We start from the raw sequence: 22,543 nt of genomic DNA, 5'->3' as shown, positions 1-22,543 counted from the left end.
GTTTACATGCCTATCTTCCCATAAAGGCAAGATAGAAAATCCAAGTTTGGTATCTTTGTGTTCAGAATTTAATTATACATCTTTTTAGCAAGATGGTTTTTAAATTCACTGTGTGAGAATAGCACTTTTTAGAAAGTAGCTATTCTCCTGTTTAACCTTCCTGTGTGCCTGTGTGCTGGTTGGCTGACTGGTATCATGTGATGGGCTAGGTGGCTCCAGGAGCCTGGATGAGTCAGCAGCAGGGTGAATAGGGAGATCTGCTTTAGATGGGTGGGAGGAGTAGTCCCTGGGTTTGAATAGGGCTGCCCCGCCCGCAACAATGCTGGCTCCACCCCCTGCTGGCCAGGCTGAGGACTCTGCCTCTGCTGGCACAAAGAAGGCTCCACCTCCTGCTGAGCGTCTAACGACCCTGCCCCTCACTCTGAAAGGAACCAGGTGCTCCAGGGCAGAGCACACCCAGGAACCGGTTTGAGCAGGGGAATCCCCCCACTGAAACAAAGAGAGCCAAAGACTTGGAGGGGTATAAGAAGAGGACCCCAGACACCTAAACTTTAGATCACTTTGGAACTAAGAAGAAACCTCTGCCAAGGAAAAAGCTGAAAAGAACTGAAGAGGAGAAGACTGCCTGCTTGCTGTTTTGCTTTGCTGCCAAGGAGAGGGGAAGGACTTTGCTGTGTCCCCTTCTTTTGATTCTGATCTCCAAGGGCCTGAGAAGAGCTGGCTCCCTGTTAAGAAGTCCCAGGAACAAAAGGACATCACCACCAGCTCCCCTGGAACTCTGCTGAAGGAGTTCTGACCTGCCTTGGAGTGCTTGCCCAGTCTTGGGGCCTCAGGAGGTCGTTTTGCTGTGTTTGGGAGCTGGGAAGCAGAAGCGTGAAAAAGAGTAACTGGTACCCAACGCATCATCCGATTGCGTGTCGCAAGAACGAGAGTGCGAGGAGAATTTCATCGCGGCGTCATCGCAGCACCCGGAGTCCCCGCATCGCCGAGTGCGTCGAGCATCGTTCCGGTGCAAGAAGATTCCTGACGCTGCGAGGGTCGTCGCAGAACCAGTTTGCGAGCCGCACCACTGCCGGTGCGTGAAAGTATCCAGTCGTTACGTGTGTCGACGCAGAGTCCCATCCCGTGATGCATCGAGGGTTGAGGCGCCAGAAGTCAGCGCTGCGCCGCGCATCGCGCCGCACCGAAGATCGTCGCATCGTACCTGTGTGTGAAGCTTCCCCCTAAGAAACCTACGCAACGAAAGCCAAAGTCATCGCATCCTCCCCCTACAGATCGGAGCCGGCGCATCCACCTCTGCTGCGTGAAGCAGGGCTGCTGCAAAGCCTTCCCAAGATCTCAGAAGTATCGCATCGCCTTTGCCATCTTCCTTGTTATAGCTTTTGGGAACCTTATCGCAACTACAGGTACTGTTGGGCATGAGAGTGTCGCATTTTGTGCATTGAGAGTCGCATTGTGCAGGACACTGACTTTTACATCCTGGAGTTCTTTCTGCAAACTCTTGAACTATCTTTAAAGTAACCTTTTTAATTGTATGTTGGTTTTTCTATAGTATTTGGTCTTGTGAAGTTTTTAGTAAAGATACCTTATTTTTCTAAAACTGGTGTGGAGTAAATCTGTGGTGTTTCACTGTGTTACTGCGAGTGTTGGTACAAATACTTTACACATTGCCTTTGATAGCCTAGACTGCTCGGGCCAAGCTACCTAGAGGGTGAGCAGGGGTTATCTTAACAGTGTATCTCCCTTTCCCTGACTAGAAGCAAGGTTCCCTACTTGGACAGTGGTACCTACCCTGCCAACTAGAGACCCCCAGATCTAACAATCCCCACCAATTCGGAAGAACTACTGGCTAAAACGTCTGAAAATCAGGAATCTTCTTAAAAACCAAGCTTCCTAAAACTCAGTTTGGACGTTGTCCATTTCAGATCATGAGTTAAAAACTTCTCAATTTCTACTTCATAATAAAAAAATGCCCCTGTTCTAGAGCACAAAACCAGTATCTCAAAATCTAAGGAACACCTGGTTGCCATTGAATGGCTACTGTAATGTAAACAGTTGCTTGTGTAGTGTTGTTCGACTCTATGTGATCGACATTTACAATGTGGATGTCAACTTTAATTTTAGCAGGCACAATTATCCCGTTTTGCCTCCTTAATCTGAATGTGAGTCCTGGCCATGTGTGTAATTAAGCTGCCACCAGATAGCAAAGCACGTGCCCATATCCAGGGGTTTAGTTTGGGAAGCCTGGCCACACAAGATAATTACAGCATAAACCCTGGCTCAGCATGGACAGGGATGTGGCTCCTCCACTTATTTTATTATTATTCTTGTTTTTTAAAGGCACAATATACTGAGATTTTAAAGGAGGTAGAAACATTTGGTGGTATTTTTTTTTAAGTATTCTAATGTGACAGCAGCTGGTTCTGATAAGTTGCATTACATGGTGCAATTCAAAGCACAACAAGAAAGGAACACTGGGTTTTTTCAGGAAATATGTGTTAAATGGTGTTTTGAAAGCACTTCTGAACACTGAAATTGATATAAACTGAAGAGAATATAAATGCAATTATCCATGGGGTTGTGCATTCTACAGCAAGGCACCTTTAGGGAGATGTATAGCAAGTGCCGTGGTTCTAGGCACCTTTTAATAACAACTATTGATAATAATTGATAATAACTGAATGAGTTTTGAAGGCAGTTCTAAACACGTTGACAGCGTTTTGAGTTCACAAAAATGGTGCCTACATTTAGGTATCTGACTGCCAGTCAGCAGTGCTTTCTTGTGGGAGAAACCTCAATGGAATAGTCAGCTGGAGAGAAAGACAAGGTAAGCTGAGGTAGTGAGTGTAGCAATGTGCCTACTTCTGCTAGTCAAAAGGAGTTAGAACCAGTCACGCAGCTATCTTCATAGCCTTGGGCCTAAGGCGTAATTTGTGTTGGCTGTTGGTGGTGGCAGACATCAGCACTCATGTTCAGGGTAACAGACTTAATTGTCATTATCAGACTTTGACACAGACCAAAATAGAGGAAACCATACCAAAGGTTCAATTCAAAGATGGCGAAACTGCAACAAAGGGGGATACGATGGTGGAGAATGAAACTTCAAGAGTAATAAAAAAAGTAGGGGAAGTGTAGGGTGGTGGAAGTAAATAGCACAAGATGGAATCAAAACTAGGCAGACTTGGTGTTCTGGAGGCCAGGCATTCAGTAATCCTGAGAAAGTCTTCTATTAAACTCTTCTGCTCCTGCACTAATATTTTTAGAAAGTAAACACACCTTAAACCCCAAACCACTGACAGGCAACAACAGTGATACATTTTAGGTCCAGATCTTTACACTGCACTGGTCTCTTTCTCTTTAGGTGGCTGCCAGCTGAGTGCTTCCAAATTGACTCGGTAGGTGAAGGCAGTGCAATTTAAATGATGGAGGCTCAAACAACAAGAGAAAGAACACAAGCCCCCCTTCTTTCTGGGCACTCTGAGAATTATCATGGACTGAGACTGGGTTCTGGTTATTTTCGGCAGGGCATAGGAGTCATTGCATGTAGAAGCTGAGAGACTGTTTTACAGACTCAGGAATAAAGAGTAGGATCTATTACTAATGAAAAGCATTTGCCAACATTAAGCCCACTTGGCACCGCTGGCTATTAAAGAACGTTGTTCATTTGGGCACATACATTTATTTGCTGGCATGGTCCAAGTAGTCTCCTAGTCTGTCTGACAGGCTTGGTCTTTGTGTCCATGAATTAGTGTCTCTGTATCCTCATGTAACTCTGCCAGTGACCTTGTGTATCTTTCAGTGCACTTCAATGGGACACTGTATTTTATCCCCATGTCCCATAGTCATGGTCGAGGGGGTCACCCCATGGCATTGTCAGTCACAGTGTTGATCTATCAGCTTCCCCACATCACTGTCCAAATGTAATGTCCCTTTAACAGTGCTAGTGTCTCTATGTCCACGTATCTTTGCCAACATTCGCCCCTGTGTCAGTCCCCATATAACTTGAACTGTTCCAGTGTTAGTGTACCACATTATTTTCGGCTAGGTGCTAATGGCATCAAAGAATTTCTCATTGTACAAACTAGTGATCCAGTGTCAGTATTGATGTTGAAGTTCCTGAGTCAATGTATCCATATCAGTGCTCTTGTGTCAGTGTTCCTGTGTCAGTATCCCTATCTCAATATCACCCGTCACTACTCATGTGCAAGTGTTGATACTGCAATATATGTCTTCCCAGGTAGTTGTACTATGGAAGTTTGGATGCTTTAGTTTCAACATCACAGTGTCAGTGCTTCCATACTGGTGCTGGGAGTATGCCACTTCTTTGTGTTACTATTCAGGTTTTATAGCATCTGCGTCTCAGTGCTGGTGCGCTTAAGGACTTGTTTGTGTTCCTGCGTCAGTTTCCCCTTGTGTGTCAGTGTCCCTCTGTTTGTTTCCCCTGGTCACTGTCCCAGTATCAAAGCCAATGCCCCTATTTCTTTTTCTGTCCAGTGTCAGAGTCCCATCATCAAATTCATCATGTCACAGCATTTGTGTTCCCAATATCTGTTCCTTGTGCCCCTGTGTATGTATTACTGTGGCAGTAACCCTTCATAACGATGCAGTGCCTAGTGCCCATATTAGTGTCTAAGCATCTGTATCAATGTCTCTATCCCTTTGTCAGTGTCTTTGTGAGGGTAGCACAATATCAGTGACACCTGTAAGCAAGCAGTGATGTGTGCATTCAGTCAGTGGCCATGTTTTGGTGTCCCTGTGCTATTTCATTGTCCTTGTGTTGTACTTTAGTGTGAGTACCCCAGTCTTCCATTTTCAATATTCCAGTGTCACTGCTCTTGGCCACTGTCCAAGCATCAATGGTTGTGCCTACTGCCAGCGTTCTGGTATCACTGTTTCCAAGTAAGCATCCTCATGGAAGTGTTGGTGCTCTCTTGTAACTGTGTGAGTGTGCTGCATTGTGATTGCAGGTGCCTCTATTTCAGTGTTCCAGTGTCAGTGTCCTAGTCTCAATGTTTGTGACGCATGTCAATATTTCAGCTTCATTGTCCCCATGCCAAACTCTCCATGTCAGTATTGTGATCCCTGTCAGTGTCCTAGTGTATGTGTCTCAGTGACAGTATCCCTCTGTCAGTGTCACCATGCCAATGTCTCTGTGTTAGCACACCCGTCAGTATCTGCATTTCAGTACACTAATATATTGTCCTCCCAACAGTGTGATATGTCATATTACTGCACTGCTATTGTGTCCTAGTGTCAATGTCCTAGTGTTCCTGTGTCAGTCTCCCAGTGAGTCGCCAAGTGAAACTACTCCCTGCCATTGTCCCAACAAGAGTGCTGTAGTTTCACAGTTCATGTGACAGTATCAGTGCTTGTGTTTCAGTGCATTCTGTGTCAGTGACATAGCGTCAGTGCTGATTTGACCTTTCTCATTAAACTAGTGACAGTGCTCATTTGCCATTGCTCCAGTGTTAGTGTCACTATGAAAGTGTCCTAGTGTCAGTCTACTTTTGTCGCTGTACCCATATCAATGTCCCCATGTCAATGTTGCTGCTCTTGTGCCAGTCCGTCGGGGACCCTGTGTCATTGTTGGTACAGCTGTGTATGTTTATATTTTCTGTTTGGGCTCCCGTGTTAATATATCAGTCTTAGAGTTCCACATGATGTCATTGTTTATCCGTCTGCTTCAAAACATTAAGGGAATGGATGAGCACTGAGGGCTGAGGGTAAAGATAAAGAGTTCTGCTGAACTAAAAAAATGGACCAAGGATGATAGATGTTTATAAAGGATAGCTTGAAAAAATTTGTGAAATAATGGAGCAGATGCATTACATTTTAGTGCAAATCAGCACAGTAACCTACATTGATGCATTGGCTTGCACAAGGAGCAGAAAACAGTACTGAGCTATATCTACTAAAATTTCCTGCTGCTGCTTTCCGTGTCTGTGCTTGCACAAGAACACACTACCAAGTGCCATGCACACAACTTTACATCATGGTGTAAGGACACATGTGATGTCTAGCATAGTTTTTGTATTGGAAGTATGCCCCTTGAGTTTAAATGCCTGTGCCTGTAAAGTTTTTATAACATTTAAAACGTTGAGTGTATGGTTCCTGCAGAGTGCAGCATATAGGCAATGTATGAAATGTTAGGAGAAACAAACTAATTTGTCCAACCTTGTGCCTTCGTTAAGGAGGTGTTATTTATTTTATTTTTTCAACAAAGCCCAGTCTTGTTATATTAGTACATCGGATTTGCATCAAGAACATAGCTTCTTGTGCAGTAATGCCCAAGTACTCTCCCCTTAGTTTAAAATTGTACTGTGAGAAATTGAATTATTGGTTGATGGTGGTGCGAACCCTGCCTAAGCAACAGCCACAATCCTTGTCAGGGTGATCCACAAAGTACAAAAAAAACCTGTGCTTCACCCTCTGGTAGCTTGGCATAAAAGTAGTCAGGCTTAACTTCGAGACTGTTGGACCTGGCCCTCCCCCAAACCTTTTGTGTTTTTCCCTTCACTTTTTGCTCAAATTTATTTTTTGTTGGCCTTATGACTCTGTGCACTTTAGCACTTTAACACTGTTAACCAATGCTAAAGTACCTATTGTCACATGTCATTTAAATATATGTCCCTTGTAGAGTGGTATAACATATGCCAGGGCATGCAAATTTAATGCTACCAGTGGGCCTGCAGCCCTTGTTGTGTCACCCACTTAAGTAGCCCTCCAAAATCTGTCCCAGGCCTGCAATTGCAGCCTGAATGCAGAGTCACAGTGCCATGTTGACTTGGCATTTAAACCCCCTTGCCAAGTCTCAAACCTCCCTTTTATTACATATAAGTCACCCCTAAGGTAGGCCCTAGGTACCCCAAGGGAGGGTGTTGTGTAATCAAAAGGTTGGGCATGTACTTTAAAGTTTTACATGTCCCGTTAGTGAAATTTCCTAAATTCATTTTTCAAGACTGTGAGGCCTACCCCTAACATAGAATAATATTGTGCATTCCTTATAACATTTAATGCACTGTAATTCCAAATTGAGAGGAGGTAGATATGTCATGTTTGGTATCTATGCCATTGTAATGATAAACCCTCTTTAATGGTAAAGTTGGATTTTTCATTACAATTTTGAAAATGCCACTTTTAAAACATTGGCATTTTATGCTCTTCGTGCCTGCAGCCTGTCTAGGGTCACACAACTGGATATAGCTTACAGTTAGTTTTTATGAATTCCTCTCAGACAGTCACACAATATAGGGGTTATGAGGGCCTCAAAGGGACATCAGATGGCAGGAGGGGGGTGGGGGGAAGGGGTGGAGCTCAGCACAGCCCGCTTACATTTAAATAGGCTGTGCCCTGTCTCCACATAAAGGACCTAATTTATGTGGATTGTCACTTCAGCCAGCTTGGAACCAGGGCAGGGCAATGAGGATATTCCATGCACTTCAAAGGACCTTTCCAGAAGCTTTTCCCTTCTTCCAGCAGAAGGGCACCAGGGTATGGACCTGTGGAAGGACACTCAGAGGACTCCAAATCGTCACCAACAATTTAGATATCACAAGTGAGATAAACCCATGATTATTCTGACAGTTTAGTAATTACAGAAGCCACCTTTTGTCAACTTGTCCAGGGCTGTTCCAACTGTCACTATTGGAATGCAGCCTTTTGAGGACCAGCAGTGGAATGATGCCATGGGACCACATTTCACGTCATGAGCCATTACAGACTGCCTGCTGCTCTGACCTGCTGTGCACTCTGCCTGGCTGCTGCCGTACCTGGAAGGACTGTTTTGCTGCCTGGTTTCTGCCAAAAACCCTCAGAGGCCAGCTCTGCCATTGAGACCTGCATCTTCACCAGCACCCATTCCTCCCAGAAGGGACACCAAGAGCTAGTTTGCTGGCCTGCTGTTCAGAGTCACAGGGACATAAAAGCCTCAACCATCTTGATTCCACACCTGGACCAATCACAGTGAGCCCTGAACCCCCAAAGGGTGTCCCACCAGTCCTAGACCTTTGGTTGTCGTGCTAAATGTGCCCAGATGGTCCAAAACCAATGAATTAGAAAAAATCTGGCCAAAAATGCTTTGCAAAACAGGAGCAGACCGAGTCCAACCTGCTTGTCTATCTGCCCGAGGTGCATCATTGGTCGGATTGCCTTCACAGCTTCTCTCGCACTGAGGCAACAAATGATTAGCTGAATGTTGAATGAATCAAACAATCCCCCCCAGTCAAGAGATCTGGGTTAAATCCATCTTTATTTTGTTCACTACGCCACCCAAATTTGGACCCAGCCATATACAAATCAGTCTTGACCCTGCACCTCATGGGAACAGTCCAGCCCAAACTGCCAAGCCGGGTCCTCTCTGGACCGGAAACAAGGTATTCTTCTCTGCAGCAGCAATTGTTTTTTTTAGCAGTCCTTCGCCAAACGGGTAACCGACCTCATGGAAATGTCTTTGACTACACCCCTCTGCCTCTTCCTGCTGGAGATTTTCAACTTCCATTTCAGCAACTAGGTCCGAAAGTAAAAATCTTCACTGTGGCTTCGTTCCAAGGCCATCTGACGTCAACGTTGCCTCCTCAGAGACTCCTGCAGTCGTGCGCCACTAAACTTCTAACGTCTCAGACATTTTTCTTTAAGAATTTTTCTACGTCCGAAGATAGGTACAGACCAGGCCCAATCTACCTCTTGTATCCGAACCATGCTAAATCACGGTAGGTCTTAACTTTTGACTTTGACCTGGTCTTGCGCAACTAGATGCCCGCGGTTAGCTCTTTGAACTTTTAAGTGCTAAACTTCACTACAATCGTAACAAATTCATAACTCCAGTTCTTCTGATTGTATTTGTGTCATTTCAGTGTCAAATAATGTATTCAAAGTTACTCTGTGCCTGAGAGATGAGACTACTCAGCGGCACCTACGGTATGCATCCACTGTTGGATTTGCTCATGAGTGGGTCTTGTACGCCTCCTGATACTCTATACCTTGCTAGACAAGTAGCAGAGATCTGGGAATGAGTAGTTACTAGAATCTTTAAGAGACCACCCTTCGCTAGGGAATTAAGTATATGGACATTTCTCCCATTTAGGTGAACTGCAGACAACATTTCTGTAGCAAGATGGAGGGAGGGGGATTGTGACACGCCGGGGATCTTTCTTCTAGGGGATAGGTTCATAACCTTCATGGCGGCACAAGAGACATTTGCGATTGGTAGGGGATTATTCCTTCAATATGCTAAATTGGCACACACAGCATACCAGATATGGATGGAATTGCCAGATGCACCCTGAGTGACGGAAACGTTGCACCTGCTGCTGATGCGGGGTTGGCTAGGCCTTTGGTAATGCACTTTTACAAAGCGCTTAAAGCAGACAGAGCCGGGATGCAATCGGTGTCTCAACAGGCATGGGGTCAGAATTGAAGGAGGCGCTCACTGACTCAGACGGTCTCCTGTAATGCCTGATTTAAATTGGCACACTTTAATTTCTTGCATCGTATGTATAACACACCAGTTGAACTCAGAAAGATGTAAGCGGGTAGGAGGGGTGAATTGTCCTAGATGTTGGGGGGTTGCCTCTTTCCTACATATGGCATGTGACTGTCCAAGTGTGCAGGAATATTGGGGAAGGGTGTTCACAAAATTGAGAGAGGTAACAGCGCTCATGTTAGAGGAGACACCCCAGATTTGCTACTTGGCATTGTTGGGAAACCCAGGCAAGGCAAAATGCCCTGGAGATTCCTTCAATTAGCACTGGTACTAGCTCAAAGAAGGTTAGCCATAGGATGGTTGGGTAGTCGGCCCCCTCTGTTGCGTTGTGGCACAGGGATGTAGGGGAATAGGCTTTTCCTGAGGAAATCCACATAAAAGTTAACCGTGGGGATGAAAAATAACAGGAGGACATAGGTACCTGGGCACGATTTTGGAGAACATGCACCAGGAGTGGGGGTGATGGACATCCAGGATACACAGTCATGGAGTGTGGCATCATCTGATGTTCGGTACGTGACAAGAGGAGCCCGGGGAGGTTTCTCACCACCACTGACTCATAACGCATGGGGGCACAGTAGAGGGAGGTTTGTGGACGGTCCAATAGGGTAGGAGGCTGTCAGGATGAGTGATGTGTCAGAATGTATGATAGTTCGGAGTGGAACCAAGATGTGATGGTGAGCCCTTGAGACAGGGATGAAGGTAGGAGTATTTGAGATTGATCACCTCATCTTGTTTCTCTGATGACATTGCAAGGGCATAGGAGCTGTACCTCATTATGCTTGAGGTTGTTTTTTGTTTTATTGTTGTTTTATGATCAATGACAAAGAATACATGAATGTATACGATGTTGATATGATCTATTGTATAGTCAAATTTTGGGCAAAGTGCTCTCTATTGATCAATAAAAAAGAACTTAAAAAAATATATACTTTGTGTTTCAAAATTGGTGTGGGATTTTTCTTGTGTTGTGTTTTCACTTTATTACTGTTTGTATGCTGTGTAAATGCGTCACACATTGTCACACAGTTAAGCCTGACTGCTTTTTGTACCTGGCTATCCAGGGTAAAACATAGGTTAATTTAGTGACTTTTTGTGGTTCGCCCTGCAAAGAATTGTGGCTGTTACTTGACCAGGGCTCACACCCCAGGAAATCAACAACCTAATTTTTCACAGATGCAATGTATAAAAACTTGTACGCAGCTCACAAAAAGCAATACATTAAAAACAGAAAAATTCCATGCCAATTAAAAAAAATAAAGTTAAAGTTTTTTTTAATGGTTTTAGACCGAAATAATAAACATCCTACCAGTAGAACTGGAAAAAAGCAATTTGAAAGATTTAGATAAAAGTAGCGCCAAAAAGCCAAAGTGCCAACTGAGGGTACTTGGTCATATTGGACTGGGAAAAAGTCACAAGTTCAGGCTGACTGTGATAGAACACAGGCCAGACACAGGATCAGGTTTGGCCCACTGAGGATTGTACCTTATGTCCTTGGTGCACGGTGTTGCTTTGTGTGGCTTCACGTCGTCCGGCATAATTTCTGATGAAGCTATGTTGCGAGGCTTTGTAAGCTTTGTGTTGCTTGGTTTCCATTCTGATGAAGCGGTTAGCTGTGAGGCAAGACTTTATTGGGCTTTGCGTCACCCAACTTCGATTTGAGGAGGCTAACACTGTTTGGGGAGGCTTTGCATCACCAAGCGTCAGTTCCAATGAAGCTTGCAGCTGTACGGCAAGGCTTTGTGGGGCTTCTAGATGTTTTAGTGGAACCTTCATTTAGGTCAGGAGGAGCTCACTCTGTCAGCCAACGGCCCAGGACCTGGGCAGGCACAACTTTGGGATCAGGAACTCACTCCATTTGAGGCCAGCATGGCTCAGGCAGATACAGTTGGAGGTCCAGTGCAGCTGGACCACTGGGCAGTTGCAGGGAGGCCTCTGGAGCAAGTTGTGTCCCTGTGGCTCAGCAAAGAAGGTCAGTCAGCTGACCCTTGGAGTCCCCTAGCCTGGGATGAAGGGAGTAGGTCCAGTCTTCCTTCTCAGCAATCAGGAAAGGCCTCAAGCTGCAGGGTAGCAGGGCATAATTCTTATGTAGTATCCACAGGTTCAGGAGCATACTGAAGGGTGGGTCTGTGGGCCTTCTATTTATACCTGGTGCCTGCTTTGAAGTGGAAGAAGCTTCTGGAGTTCCCTCATACAGATGTGCTTGGAATTTCCTTCCTCCCTGCTCTGGTCCCAGTCTGTCTGTGGGTACAATGGCGAGTCTGAAGTCCTTTTTGTGTGAGCTGGGCCAGTGCCTCTGAAGTACAAGTGTGGTAGGTGACAGTTCTTCCCCTTCATCCTGCCAGAGCTGGCCTATTCTGCCAACATCTAGACCCTCTATTGTGATGCTGTCTGTATGGAATACACAAAGGGCAACTGCCAACTACACCTAGTCATGTGCCACAGCAACAGGCTGCAGGTACCACATGGTTAGGACTTTTCACTCTACCGAAGCGGTTTAAATCTATACCGCTGGTGCACTGTTTTTTTAACCCTGGCAGAGAATGTATTAGAATAAAATATATTATTTACGCTCCCTAGCCATTTTTAATTGCACTTTTTCCACATTCATTTATGCTTTGCGCTGCACCCTCACTCACATTATTGTTACTCATCACTTGTGGACTTAGTAAACTCCACCTACATTTGAAAACATCCCTGAGCTCCTTCCTCGTAGAGAGGAAGTTGTAGCCCCCAAAGGAACTAGGTGTTTCCTGTGGGAGGAGAATCCCAAATGATGAAGCATGTCGCCTCTGGTGAGTGAGGGATTTCGTCCTTTAAAGGGATATGCCCACGTTTTTTTTGCTGTGAGGTATAGCCATTGGTTTGGTGCTGTTAGGCTTATTAAGCCTTAGTAGTGCTCTGTTCATAGACCCCAAGATTTCGTACTGTTTTTTGACTTCTTATATGGGGAATAAATCTTGTTGTGGTCTGTAAAAAATTCCCTAGGACCCCCTTGCTTAGAACTGTGTTGGTTTTTGGTAGGACAGGAAAAGGCCAACTTTCTAAAAGTGGCATTGTCAGAATTATGACATAAAATCCACCTTTACCATTAAAGAAGGTTTTACATAACAATTCCTCAGACACCAACCATAACTTTCCTACCTATTCCTAATAAAAAATTATCACTATTTAAATTTAATAAGGTAACCCAATATTATCCTAAGGGAGAAGTAGACCTTGCAGTAGCGAGAAACAAATTTAGGAGTGTTTCACTACCAGGACTTGTAAAACTTAAAAGTACATCTCCAACTTATTAAATAATGTCCCCTGCCTTATGGGCTGGTGAGGGTCTACCCCAGAGGTGACATATGCAATTAAAAGGACGATTTTCAACAGCAGTAAAAAATCACACACACAGGCTTCAATATAAGGTATGGTATGTGCTTTAAAAAGGCTACTTAAGTGGCACAATTAGTGCTGCAGGTCCACTGGTAGCATATCATTTACAGGTCCCGGGTGCCAATTGGTTTTAAGTAAATTTCACCATGTGTGAGGGAGTGATTGCTCTTGTTAAATAGCATTAAATTGCTTGTAAAGTGTGCAGACTTCTAAGGCCAACAAAAACAAATTCACCAAAAATAGGAGGAGTGTAGCAAACAGTGTAGAAGAAGATCACCTTATTGCTGACAGATCTAACAGATGATAAGTAGCGGAAAGAGCAATCTCCACCAAGAAAAGGGCACATTTCTAGTACAAGATACCTTTTCTCCTGAACTCTAAATCCCTTTCGTAGACTTTGCATCAGCACAAAGTCTTAGTAGATCTACTCAAATGTTTTTCAAAGAGAGAGAGACCATTTAAAAAAGGGTGAGTTGACAAGTAAAACATGTTTTCTACTAATATGCATGCTACAAACTAATGCAGCATTGAGTTCTTGGGGCATCCTCTCAGTGAGTGTGAATGGAGCCTGACTAGGGGTGCAAAGAAGGGCCCTCCAGGTGCCAACTAACATTTGCATCTGACAGCACATCTTTGAAGTTAAACACCTTCCTGGGCACAACCCAGATGGTCATATTGCCACAGGAACAGAACGCCTCCCCACATCCAGAGCATTTGGATGTTCATACCTCATCAAGGGGGCTAATCAGCTCCTGGATGACTGTTGGACCTCATGCAAATCACCCTTCATAGGCCTTGGGAAGGAAAATGTAACATTCTAAAAATACCCTTTAAAAAATATTTATTGCAAATCCAACTTTACCAGTGAATAGGGTTCATCATGAATATATGTAAAAGTCCAATAATAACATTTGTAGTTGATTCCTAGCTAGAGACAACATTATGAAATGCAATATTGTGCCCTAGTCATTTTCTATGGAACAGCTAAACCTGGTACACTGGAAACTCCTTGTGGGGCCTTTTCCCTGTAAGGACAAGTTTAACATTAAATCTTCACATCCAAAGGGTCTCTGAAAAATGCATTACTATATTTAGAGTATTGTAGTTTACTGAGAAATAATGCATTCCTTTTCTAATTTATGCTCCCTTTATATCATTATTCCAACTTAAAGTTTTAATTTGCCAGAAGTACAGAAACACACAAGTGGAATCTTTGTTGCAGCCTTTCCCACTATGCTTTGCCAGAGTCGTAGCCACAAGGGTGAGTGAAGGAGGCCTGGAGGGGACAGGAAGCCCATATTATAATGCTTGCCCCCTCAAATGGAACAGGCAGCAGGCAGAGCCCACCTGTCAAGGTCAGGACAGAGTTCTGTAAACAAAAGTATTGCTCGTAATAACGCTTCTTTACCTCTGAGTATAATACCTGCATTGCATCACGAAGCAAACTTCAAACTCTTTCCTTCATTTTCAAATAATAAGTCAAACTGCTCCTGCTTGGGCATCGTCAAAATGTAAGGGTAGATGTGCCAACATTTCAATCAATGCAGTGAAACGAAAGCTTTTCCAGCTTGCCATATGCACGCTGTTGCACAATATTGCAGGGACGTATGCAAAGCTTTTGTAAAGGAAAACTAACCTTCCAGTACTAAATAATATGCTCAGACATAATTTAAAACTATTCCCACATTGGATGTGTGCCATGCTTTACAGAATACGTGCAAAGTTTGAACAGTTATAAGAAGGAAAAATGTTCTACTTTTTTACGCCTGCCTTGAAGAGGCGTTATATTTTGGCGCAAAACCCTAGCTATCATTTTTATTAAAAAGAACTTTGCTTAAAGTTGGACATTCACAGCACTGAATACTTCTTGTATTGTCCCACTCATAGGGAGACATACAGCCAGTACATACACTTTACATGCACTCCATTCTTCATGTATTTTGTCACTTATAGGTGCACACATACACCCAGCACATACATTTAATACGTGTGCACTGCCCAGTACTACATCCTCAAGCATTGTACCACTCACAGGCACACATACATCCAGCACATGCACTCAACATTCAAGCACTGCGCAGTACTGTATTATCCTTGTATAGTACCATTCCCAGGCACACGTACACCAAGCGCAGATACACCACTCATGCACTGCTCAATCTGAAGTAGGCAAAGAGGTGAGATAAGCCCACAGCAACTGAACCTTAAAACGAGAGATGCGGTAGGCATCAATACAGTGACACAGGTTAAAAAGGACCCGTTAACTCCTTCATATCACTATAGGGTATGCTGCCACCACGATGCTTGTACTGCTTAACTCCTGGTGAAGCCAGTAGCCTTTCACCACTGTGAGGATAACACATTGAACACCACTATGGGTCCAATAAGGCCATAATCTGTTAGACATGCCTATGTCATGGTGCACACGCATGATCAGTATTTGCCTATGACAACAAATATCAGCATTAGGGATCTAGACATCAGCGCAGTTGTGCTCTCAGGTCATGGGCGCACATCCATTACCATGAAGTGGACTTTTCCGTCCTAACAGCATAACTGATATTTTATTATGTTGCACGAAACAGACCAGAAATGGACCAAGCACTGCATCATGAGAGAAGGTAGAATTTTGGGTACAGTTAGCAGCACTACATTTATCATTTTTCACAATTTTACAATATTATATATAGAGTCTCTAGTCATGAAAACAAATTACTTATTAATAACTAGAAACTGGGAAACACATACAATTTTAGATTGTAGATTCTGAGAGCATTGCAGGAGCACATAAAAATGATAAAGTAGATGCTTACATGGACCTTTATTTAAAGAGATACCCCAAGCGCTATCCTAAAGGGGCATTCTTCAGGGTGTGGCTACCTGAAGGTTAAGGAAACACTTGACCTCTGTGATGCACAAGCCTATGTCCGCCCTGGAGGCAGCAATTTATCTGTGATAGGGCACGCTGTTCATGTTTATACCCAGTGCACCATGTTAAAGGTGCACCACGGCACTAACCAAGACAGACAGACAGCGCACCCATCCACGATACGAGCCAATGCACTCTTCTGATAAAGTAAAGTACTGATGTCTTTTTGCATCTTCACAATCTTTCACACTTTTCTTGCTGATTAAAACTATTCAAATTTTAAATTTCACATGTTACTGTCATACAAATTTTATTAGGTCCCACATGCTTGAATTTACCACCACGAGTCAGCTTTCTGTAATATGAAGCATTCTGTAAGAATTAATATTGTTTCCTTATACTAATTTTTTAAAACATGAATGTATTAATTCATATGTGCCATGGAAAACAGCTACACATATTTATCATTTCCCAGCACATTCTCTTTTTTTCTGGTAGATGTAATTCGAATATTTGAGACCTTAATAATAATCCACATTTTGTAAAGCGCGAACAATCACCCGTAAGGGTCTCTAGGTGCTGTGGGCCGTCGGGAAGATTAAGCAAGCTATTGCCCAGAGTCACATGGTGCTGGGTTAATCTGCCGCCAGTGCTGGGGATTGAACCGTGACCCCAGATTCTGGAGTCAGTCGCCCTGGCTGCAGCGCCACACCTCCTTCTCAATGTTGTGTCTATCAATCCAGTATGTTTTGTGTTTAAGGATCAGTGTTTTGCTTCATGGCTAATAAGACTGCACACTGTGGACCTTTTTATGAGTTTGGTGGTCTTCCTGTTGGCCCACCACCTCCATTTTAACAACAGGACCACCAAACCTGTTGTGCGTCCGCCTGCCGGATCACGAGTGTAATCCAGGGTGGACAGGCGGTGTTGCATCAGTCTCTCGGCAGCAGCTGTGTAAAACTCATAGGAGAGCATTAACAGCAGGCTGCAGCTGTGATATCACCTGCAGCACATTCCTGCATGGTGTGGCATACATGCCACTCCGTGCAGGAACGGGGGTTTAATTAAGAGGGGGCACAACTTGAGCCCCCCCTTGCATGCACCTTCAGGCCCGGAAGCAGCAGGGGGCCGTTGTCTCTCCGCCACCCTTTTCATTGTGGTCTCTCTGCCATGAAATGTGCAGTGGAAAGCCAATTCATAATATGCTCGGTGGTGCCGGCCCCGCCAGCATATTGAGGCCGGTTTCAGACCACTGGTGTAGTTGGATCCTTGATCTTGGTAGAGCCAGCGGTCTCTTGGCAGTCTTATTAGCCACTCAGAATACTGCAAGCGGACCCACCATGGTGGCGGTGGTCAGACCAGCACCATGAGTACGGCAGCCCTGAGGACAACCGTACTCGTAATAAGGCACTTAAGAGACCAGGTTTGACAAATAGCAGTCAAAAATACCTTTCTTTTGAAGTATTCGAATTGAACTGGAAGAGAATTCAAAACAGTAGTTTAACAACAACTACAATATGCCTGAATAATAAGTGAGAGCAGGTCTGAAATATTCACCTGATAAAAAATATGGAGTTCAATATACTTTGAAGTCAACTTAAATGTTCCCTGAATAGTGGTGGTAAATGGGTAACAATCTGCATTACCAGGTGTAAGGGTCTACATCATGAATGAGGCCACAATGACATTTGTTTACCTCCCACATGTAAGTAGTTATTTTCACCTTTCTTATTTTGAATACTTGATGCCTGAAGCCTCCTCTGTTATTTGTTCTGTGTTCTTGATCTTATTTTAGTTTGTATTTTTTACTTCTATTTTTGATATAACCTGTCATTTCTTTAGCTTATACAACCAGTCTTGTTGTAGTCTGATGAAGTATCTTATCCTAGTATTTATGTGGAAATAGTTTTGTTCCCATATGTTTACGCAGCATAATTTTATGCTGAGCATGATAATTTAACTGTATTTAGCTATGTCTTTAAAGAACAGGTGGATTAATTCTGTCAGTCTTGAACAACTGATTTATAGAATTGTACTGTGCAAGTTATGAAAGGCTTAGGCTTCAACAAATTGAAATTAGTGGTTTGTTTATAAGGTACTGTGGATAAATTGATGATTGTTTAAATCTTCAAATTGAAATAGCTGTCTTTTAAATTATAGATTGCAGTTATCTTTATGCCTAAACAGAATGCATTTTTTTAAATTATTCGACAGATTATAGTAATACAATTCAAAATTATTTCTCTTTGATAAAAATGATCCATAATAGAACATATAGAACTGAATATATTTTCTTGTTATGTGGGAAGCATATATGCAATTACTAGTGACATCACGATGCTTCAATCTCATTAATGTGGTACTGGCTTACTATTTGACTACACAGTTCTAAAACAGTGAAAAATATCTACTGCTAAACCTCCCAACTTTCTCCTGTGTGACATTTGTGTGGCATCCTCACTAAGATTCAGTTTTCATACTTATAAAGTATGTGATTCCTACCTTTCCAAAGGATGCACAAATAAGAACACATACTTCATTGATCGGTGAACTGATGGTTAGTACAGTGATAGCTAATATTTCTAATGCATAAACAGTCTTTTTGTTTATGGATGTACATAATTTTTACATATGGTCCAACTATACTAGCACATTGGTGCATTTATGAGCTTACCTATTTCAAATTCATCGTCCTCCATCAAAGCATCTGAATTAAGTATTGTTGGTGGAGACTGGCACACTCTCAGCTGATAGGCTACAAAAAAACCACAAATTATTATTTACAATAGTTCCATTCTCCAAAGTTTTGAAGGTTACGTTTTTAATTACATTGAGTTAAAAAGCAGTTAACAACACTGATAATGTATTGGTTTTATTAACTGTGACTTTTAAAATGATAAAATCTGTAGTCCTTTTTGTAGTATAAAGAAGATTTCATGGACCTATTGTAGACCAGTGTACTATTGGTGAGTATACCATCACTGTACAGACACGATAGCAAGACTGTTCTCTATCATGGCCCATAATATGGTTAGAAAGAGCCACTAATACAGTGCATTCTCCTCATCAGCAAGTGCTCCAGTAGTTTCTTTACCAGTTAGTGTCTCTCTCAATTTCCCATATGAAGTACAATGAAAACAGTATGCTAAAATCAAGTCATACCAACTAGATCACCTGTATGTCAATTTCTATTCTTTAAAAAATTTATTCATCTTGGAGAATTGCTGCTCTATACCTCTACAAGAACTACTCTTCCTGAGATGCTTAGATCTGCTTCAGCAGAATAGGGTCCAGTTTTTCCAGTGACTGGCCATAATTGTCTACTGGCATGACTGGATGTCACCAGTATGCACTATCACCCAGCAATGGGCTCCAACTATCTGAGACCCTACACCTCTAGCATCAAAGCTATAGCCAAGATACCCAACACATTTCCTGATTCATTATACCGAGGTAGCAGTAGCATACACATCTTGATAGTGCTGACAAATTAAGTCACTTCACAGAGGTGGCAAACACTTGCAATCACAAAACCAGATTGTGTCAGGTTTCATCCATAGTTGATTTGTCTATTGAGGAGACCCTAACACAAGCATGTGACCACCAGCTGGGATTCAACTTAAGAAAAAAGGTATTTAATCTCCAATTTCACCAGCCTTAGCATGAGAAGTGGACTACCTTGCAAGTTTAAATTGCTAGAGAATTGCATCTTAAAAGGTAAACCAACCAAGCACACTGTAACTTGAGCTGTACTTTGCACAGATCTATTTCTTGATAAGCTATCACTTGTATTAAGTGAGAAACATAGCTAAAGTAAGCTGTTATGAAAATTATTAACAGACAAGAAGGCTTTAGGGTTTTGGAAGAAATGCAGCAAGAATATTTAATTGTTACCTTTACAGGATAAGGCTGTCTGTATCCCAGACCACATAATTTACCTAGATCCAGTGAAAGTCACAAGTCAAGTCGAATACAACATTGAAATCCCAAACTCAGCTTCCTTCAAAGCAAGCAATTTCTGTCTATGAAGACTGGTAATCATTCTCATAGTCCTTTTATGTTTCACAAAGGTTCTGTAAATGCACTGTAATGGTGAACGCACAATCATCTCCACAAAGCCTGGCTTCATGTTTATATCCCTTGCTTTTTAATCTTATTTTTATGAATGATCTGCACAGCATTTATGTGGAAAGGGGTTAGTATACAAATCACCATACAATTTGCAAATACAAATGTAATTATTACATTTTTCACTATAATTGTATTTTGGATTGTCGGACACAATTCTTTATGTGCCATAAATCAATCATCCACCTGAGTCAAAACAGAGTCATCCTTACCATCATCTGTAAAACAATTATGACCTCTGTGTACCTCCATAAATATTGTCTACTTAACCATCAACATATGGTAATCTCCAGTGGGGGAAAGTAGGAGTAAGAGAGATGATGGTGGCAAATTATGACTGCAGTCTGTCTGGTGTTTCCTTAATCCTCACCACATGTATCACTTCTTCTCTCTCTCATTTAAAGTCAACACCTTCAACCTCAAAATCTGAACTGTTATTAATTTAGACTTAAACTCAGTTTGTATGTACTTCAGACAAGTGTGTTTTTGGAGGTCTACATTGGCAAGTCACTATGAGCTATAGTTGCATTGACTGTAAAGTTGTACCCCAATAATTGGTTATTAGCTACCACTGAAAAAAGATCAGCATGTCTTTTCTATGTTTAGTAGCTGATTATGCTTGCACAAGAGGAAATACTTGACTGTCTGTACATTCCATAGAGAGAGTTAAGAAAACAGACTTCAGTTAATGGACTCAGCAGAAAACAATGCATTCTGACCCATCATTTCAAGTTATACTTAACTGATCATACCACGTTTGCATATGTTTTCATTGTACCTATTTTATAGACAGTTAGCAAGGTAATTTCTTTTTTTCCCTCCTGTAACATACTGTGAACAATGTAATTCAATTGATATTGTGAGCTGTTACTTAACTTAATATTAAAGGTGCTAATTTGGTAATATATTCTACACAGGGCTACCAGTTGTCTGCCTCATGTGGTTGTAAATACATAAAATGCTTCTTAGATTGAAATATACAGTGACCTGTAGGTCTGTTGTGATTCCAAGATCTTAGCTCTAAAATGACAATATGGTATCAAACAAAATGTACAAGAGTTTCACTGACAATGGAATCTATTGTTAGACTTTTCAACGAATGCAATAATTTGTTTTCCAAAAGTACCACTCAATTCCGATTGTCGGAAGCCTTGAGGGCGTTTTGACTCAGGGGAATGAACTAGACATCATCATGATGGGGACAATTATATGGGCAAAGGCATGGCTTAGCACTTTGATAGATCAATCAAATTGAAAACCTGGAGCGAAGGCCTGTGTAAACTGGGCCGGTAATACACCGGTTGTGAAAGTAACCCCCTCATGGCTGTGGAAATCAGCTATTCAGGAGCGTCCATGTCAGTCGGAGGACCACTGTAGACTGGAAGAAGCTTCTGACAACTGGAATGGAGTTATACCTTTGGAAATCAAATCCGAGTAGCTACAATTTGTGCCCTAAAGTAACCATACCACCTTGTGCCCTCGGTATGCACTGCTATTACCTCCCATATTACATCACTCATGACGTGTTCTATGACATCACTGCAACTTCTGAAATGACATAATTGATGGAAACACTTTGCATGGCGGGCCCGAGTTATATTTACTTTAGGGCACCAGCTATAGGAATTATAAATTACGTTTATAATTTACACCTAACTGTAATGACCCTTTAACCTTTGTTTTTTTCAGTGAATATGTATATATAATTGCCTTAACATTTAACCTTGTGAAGCTACTGTTTATTGCTTAGAATGAAAAAGAAATGTGTACCGACATACTTGTGGAAGTAAAGGCAACCACATTCCTTCGCAGGAGTTGCTCACGAGGCATCTTTAGAAATGCACATTCAAAACTGTATTTCTAGTATAAACCCAAGAATGTCTTTAAAAAAAAAAAAGAGTGCGTTTCTACTTTGTCTGAAAGATGAGCCACAAGACTCGACCTTTACCAGAAAAAAGCAAAGCTCAAAAAAAGAATTCTGCGGCATTGTTCTGACGGCTTTTCACAGGAAACATGGACTATTTTTGTACATTATGAATGGTATTTTGCTCGGTAAATTTCACACTATATTGAAAATGGAGCAGCTGTCACCATTTCCAGTAAAAGACTATTGTATTCATCTAAAGTGCTTCACCTGTACTATTAATGGACGCAAGAAAGAAAAGACAAATTATAATGAAAAGCGTTTCAAGTGTTATGCTCTTCAGAATTGTTTTCTTTTTCTTTCAAGTATGCCGCATCACATCAAACAAGTAATTCGCTGTTTCAATTCTGATAATGAAAACGTGGCTTTAAGCTTAGATATCATGTCAGACGGGCTCATAGGCAGACGTTTCCCAGCAGTGTCTTTTTAAAAAAAAACTGTCAGTGCTTTGTGCACTCACAAAAAGGCTGAGAAATTGGGCCTGTCCACACAATACGTCTATTGGCTTTTTGCCATAATTCATTACTTGCAGTTCCTTAAAGGAATCGCTGCTTTTCCAGGCCTGGAGAGAAATCCTATCTGGCATTTGGCAGCCTATTGACTGCAGAACGGCACCTTTTCATTGTGGTCCAGAAATGTCAATCCCTGCAGTTTTAGAAGAGTTGTGATTGTGCAGCACGTGCAACACACGTTTTACAAGTGCAGCTCATATGTGTAAATCAACTATAATTGCTGTTCAATGTTGTAAGGGGCCACACAC

The 22,543-nt window shown here is 42.3% G+C and overlaps 1 protein-coding gene across 1 annotated transcript in view; it reads right to left on the bottom strand.

The window, feature by feature from the left end:
• Positions 1-22,543, bottom strand: part of CSMD3 (CUB and Sushi multiple domains 3) — a 2,836,509-nt gene that overhangs the window by 463,751 nt on the left and 2,350,215 nt on the right. The window contains exon 45 of the mRNA XM_085605076.1: positions 18,406-18,486. Coding sequence (XP_085461202.1) covers positions 18,406-18,486 — 81 coding nt within the window. The remainder of the gene's footprint in view (positions 1-18,405; positions 18,487-22,543) is intronic.

Source organism: Triturus cristatus, chromosome 5_1, assembly GCF_964204655.1.
Source record: "Triturus cristatus chromosome 5_1, aTriCri1.1, whole genome shotgun sequence".
NCBI lineage: Eukaryota > Metazoa > Chordata > Amphibia > Caudata > Salamandridae > Triturus > Triturus cristatus.
This window is presented reverse-complemented; position numbering and strand designations above follow the sequence as displayed.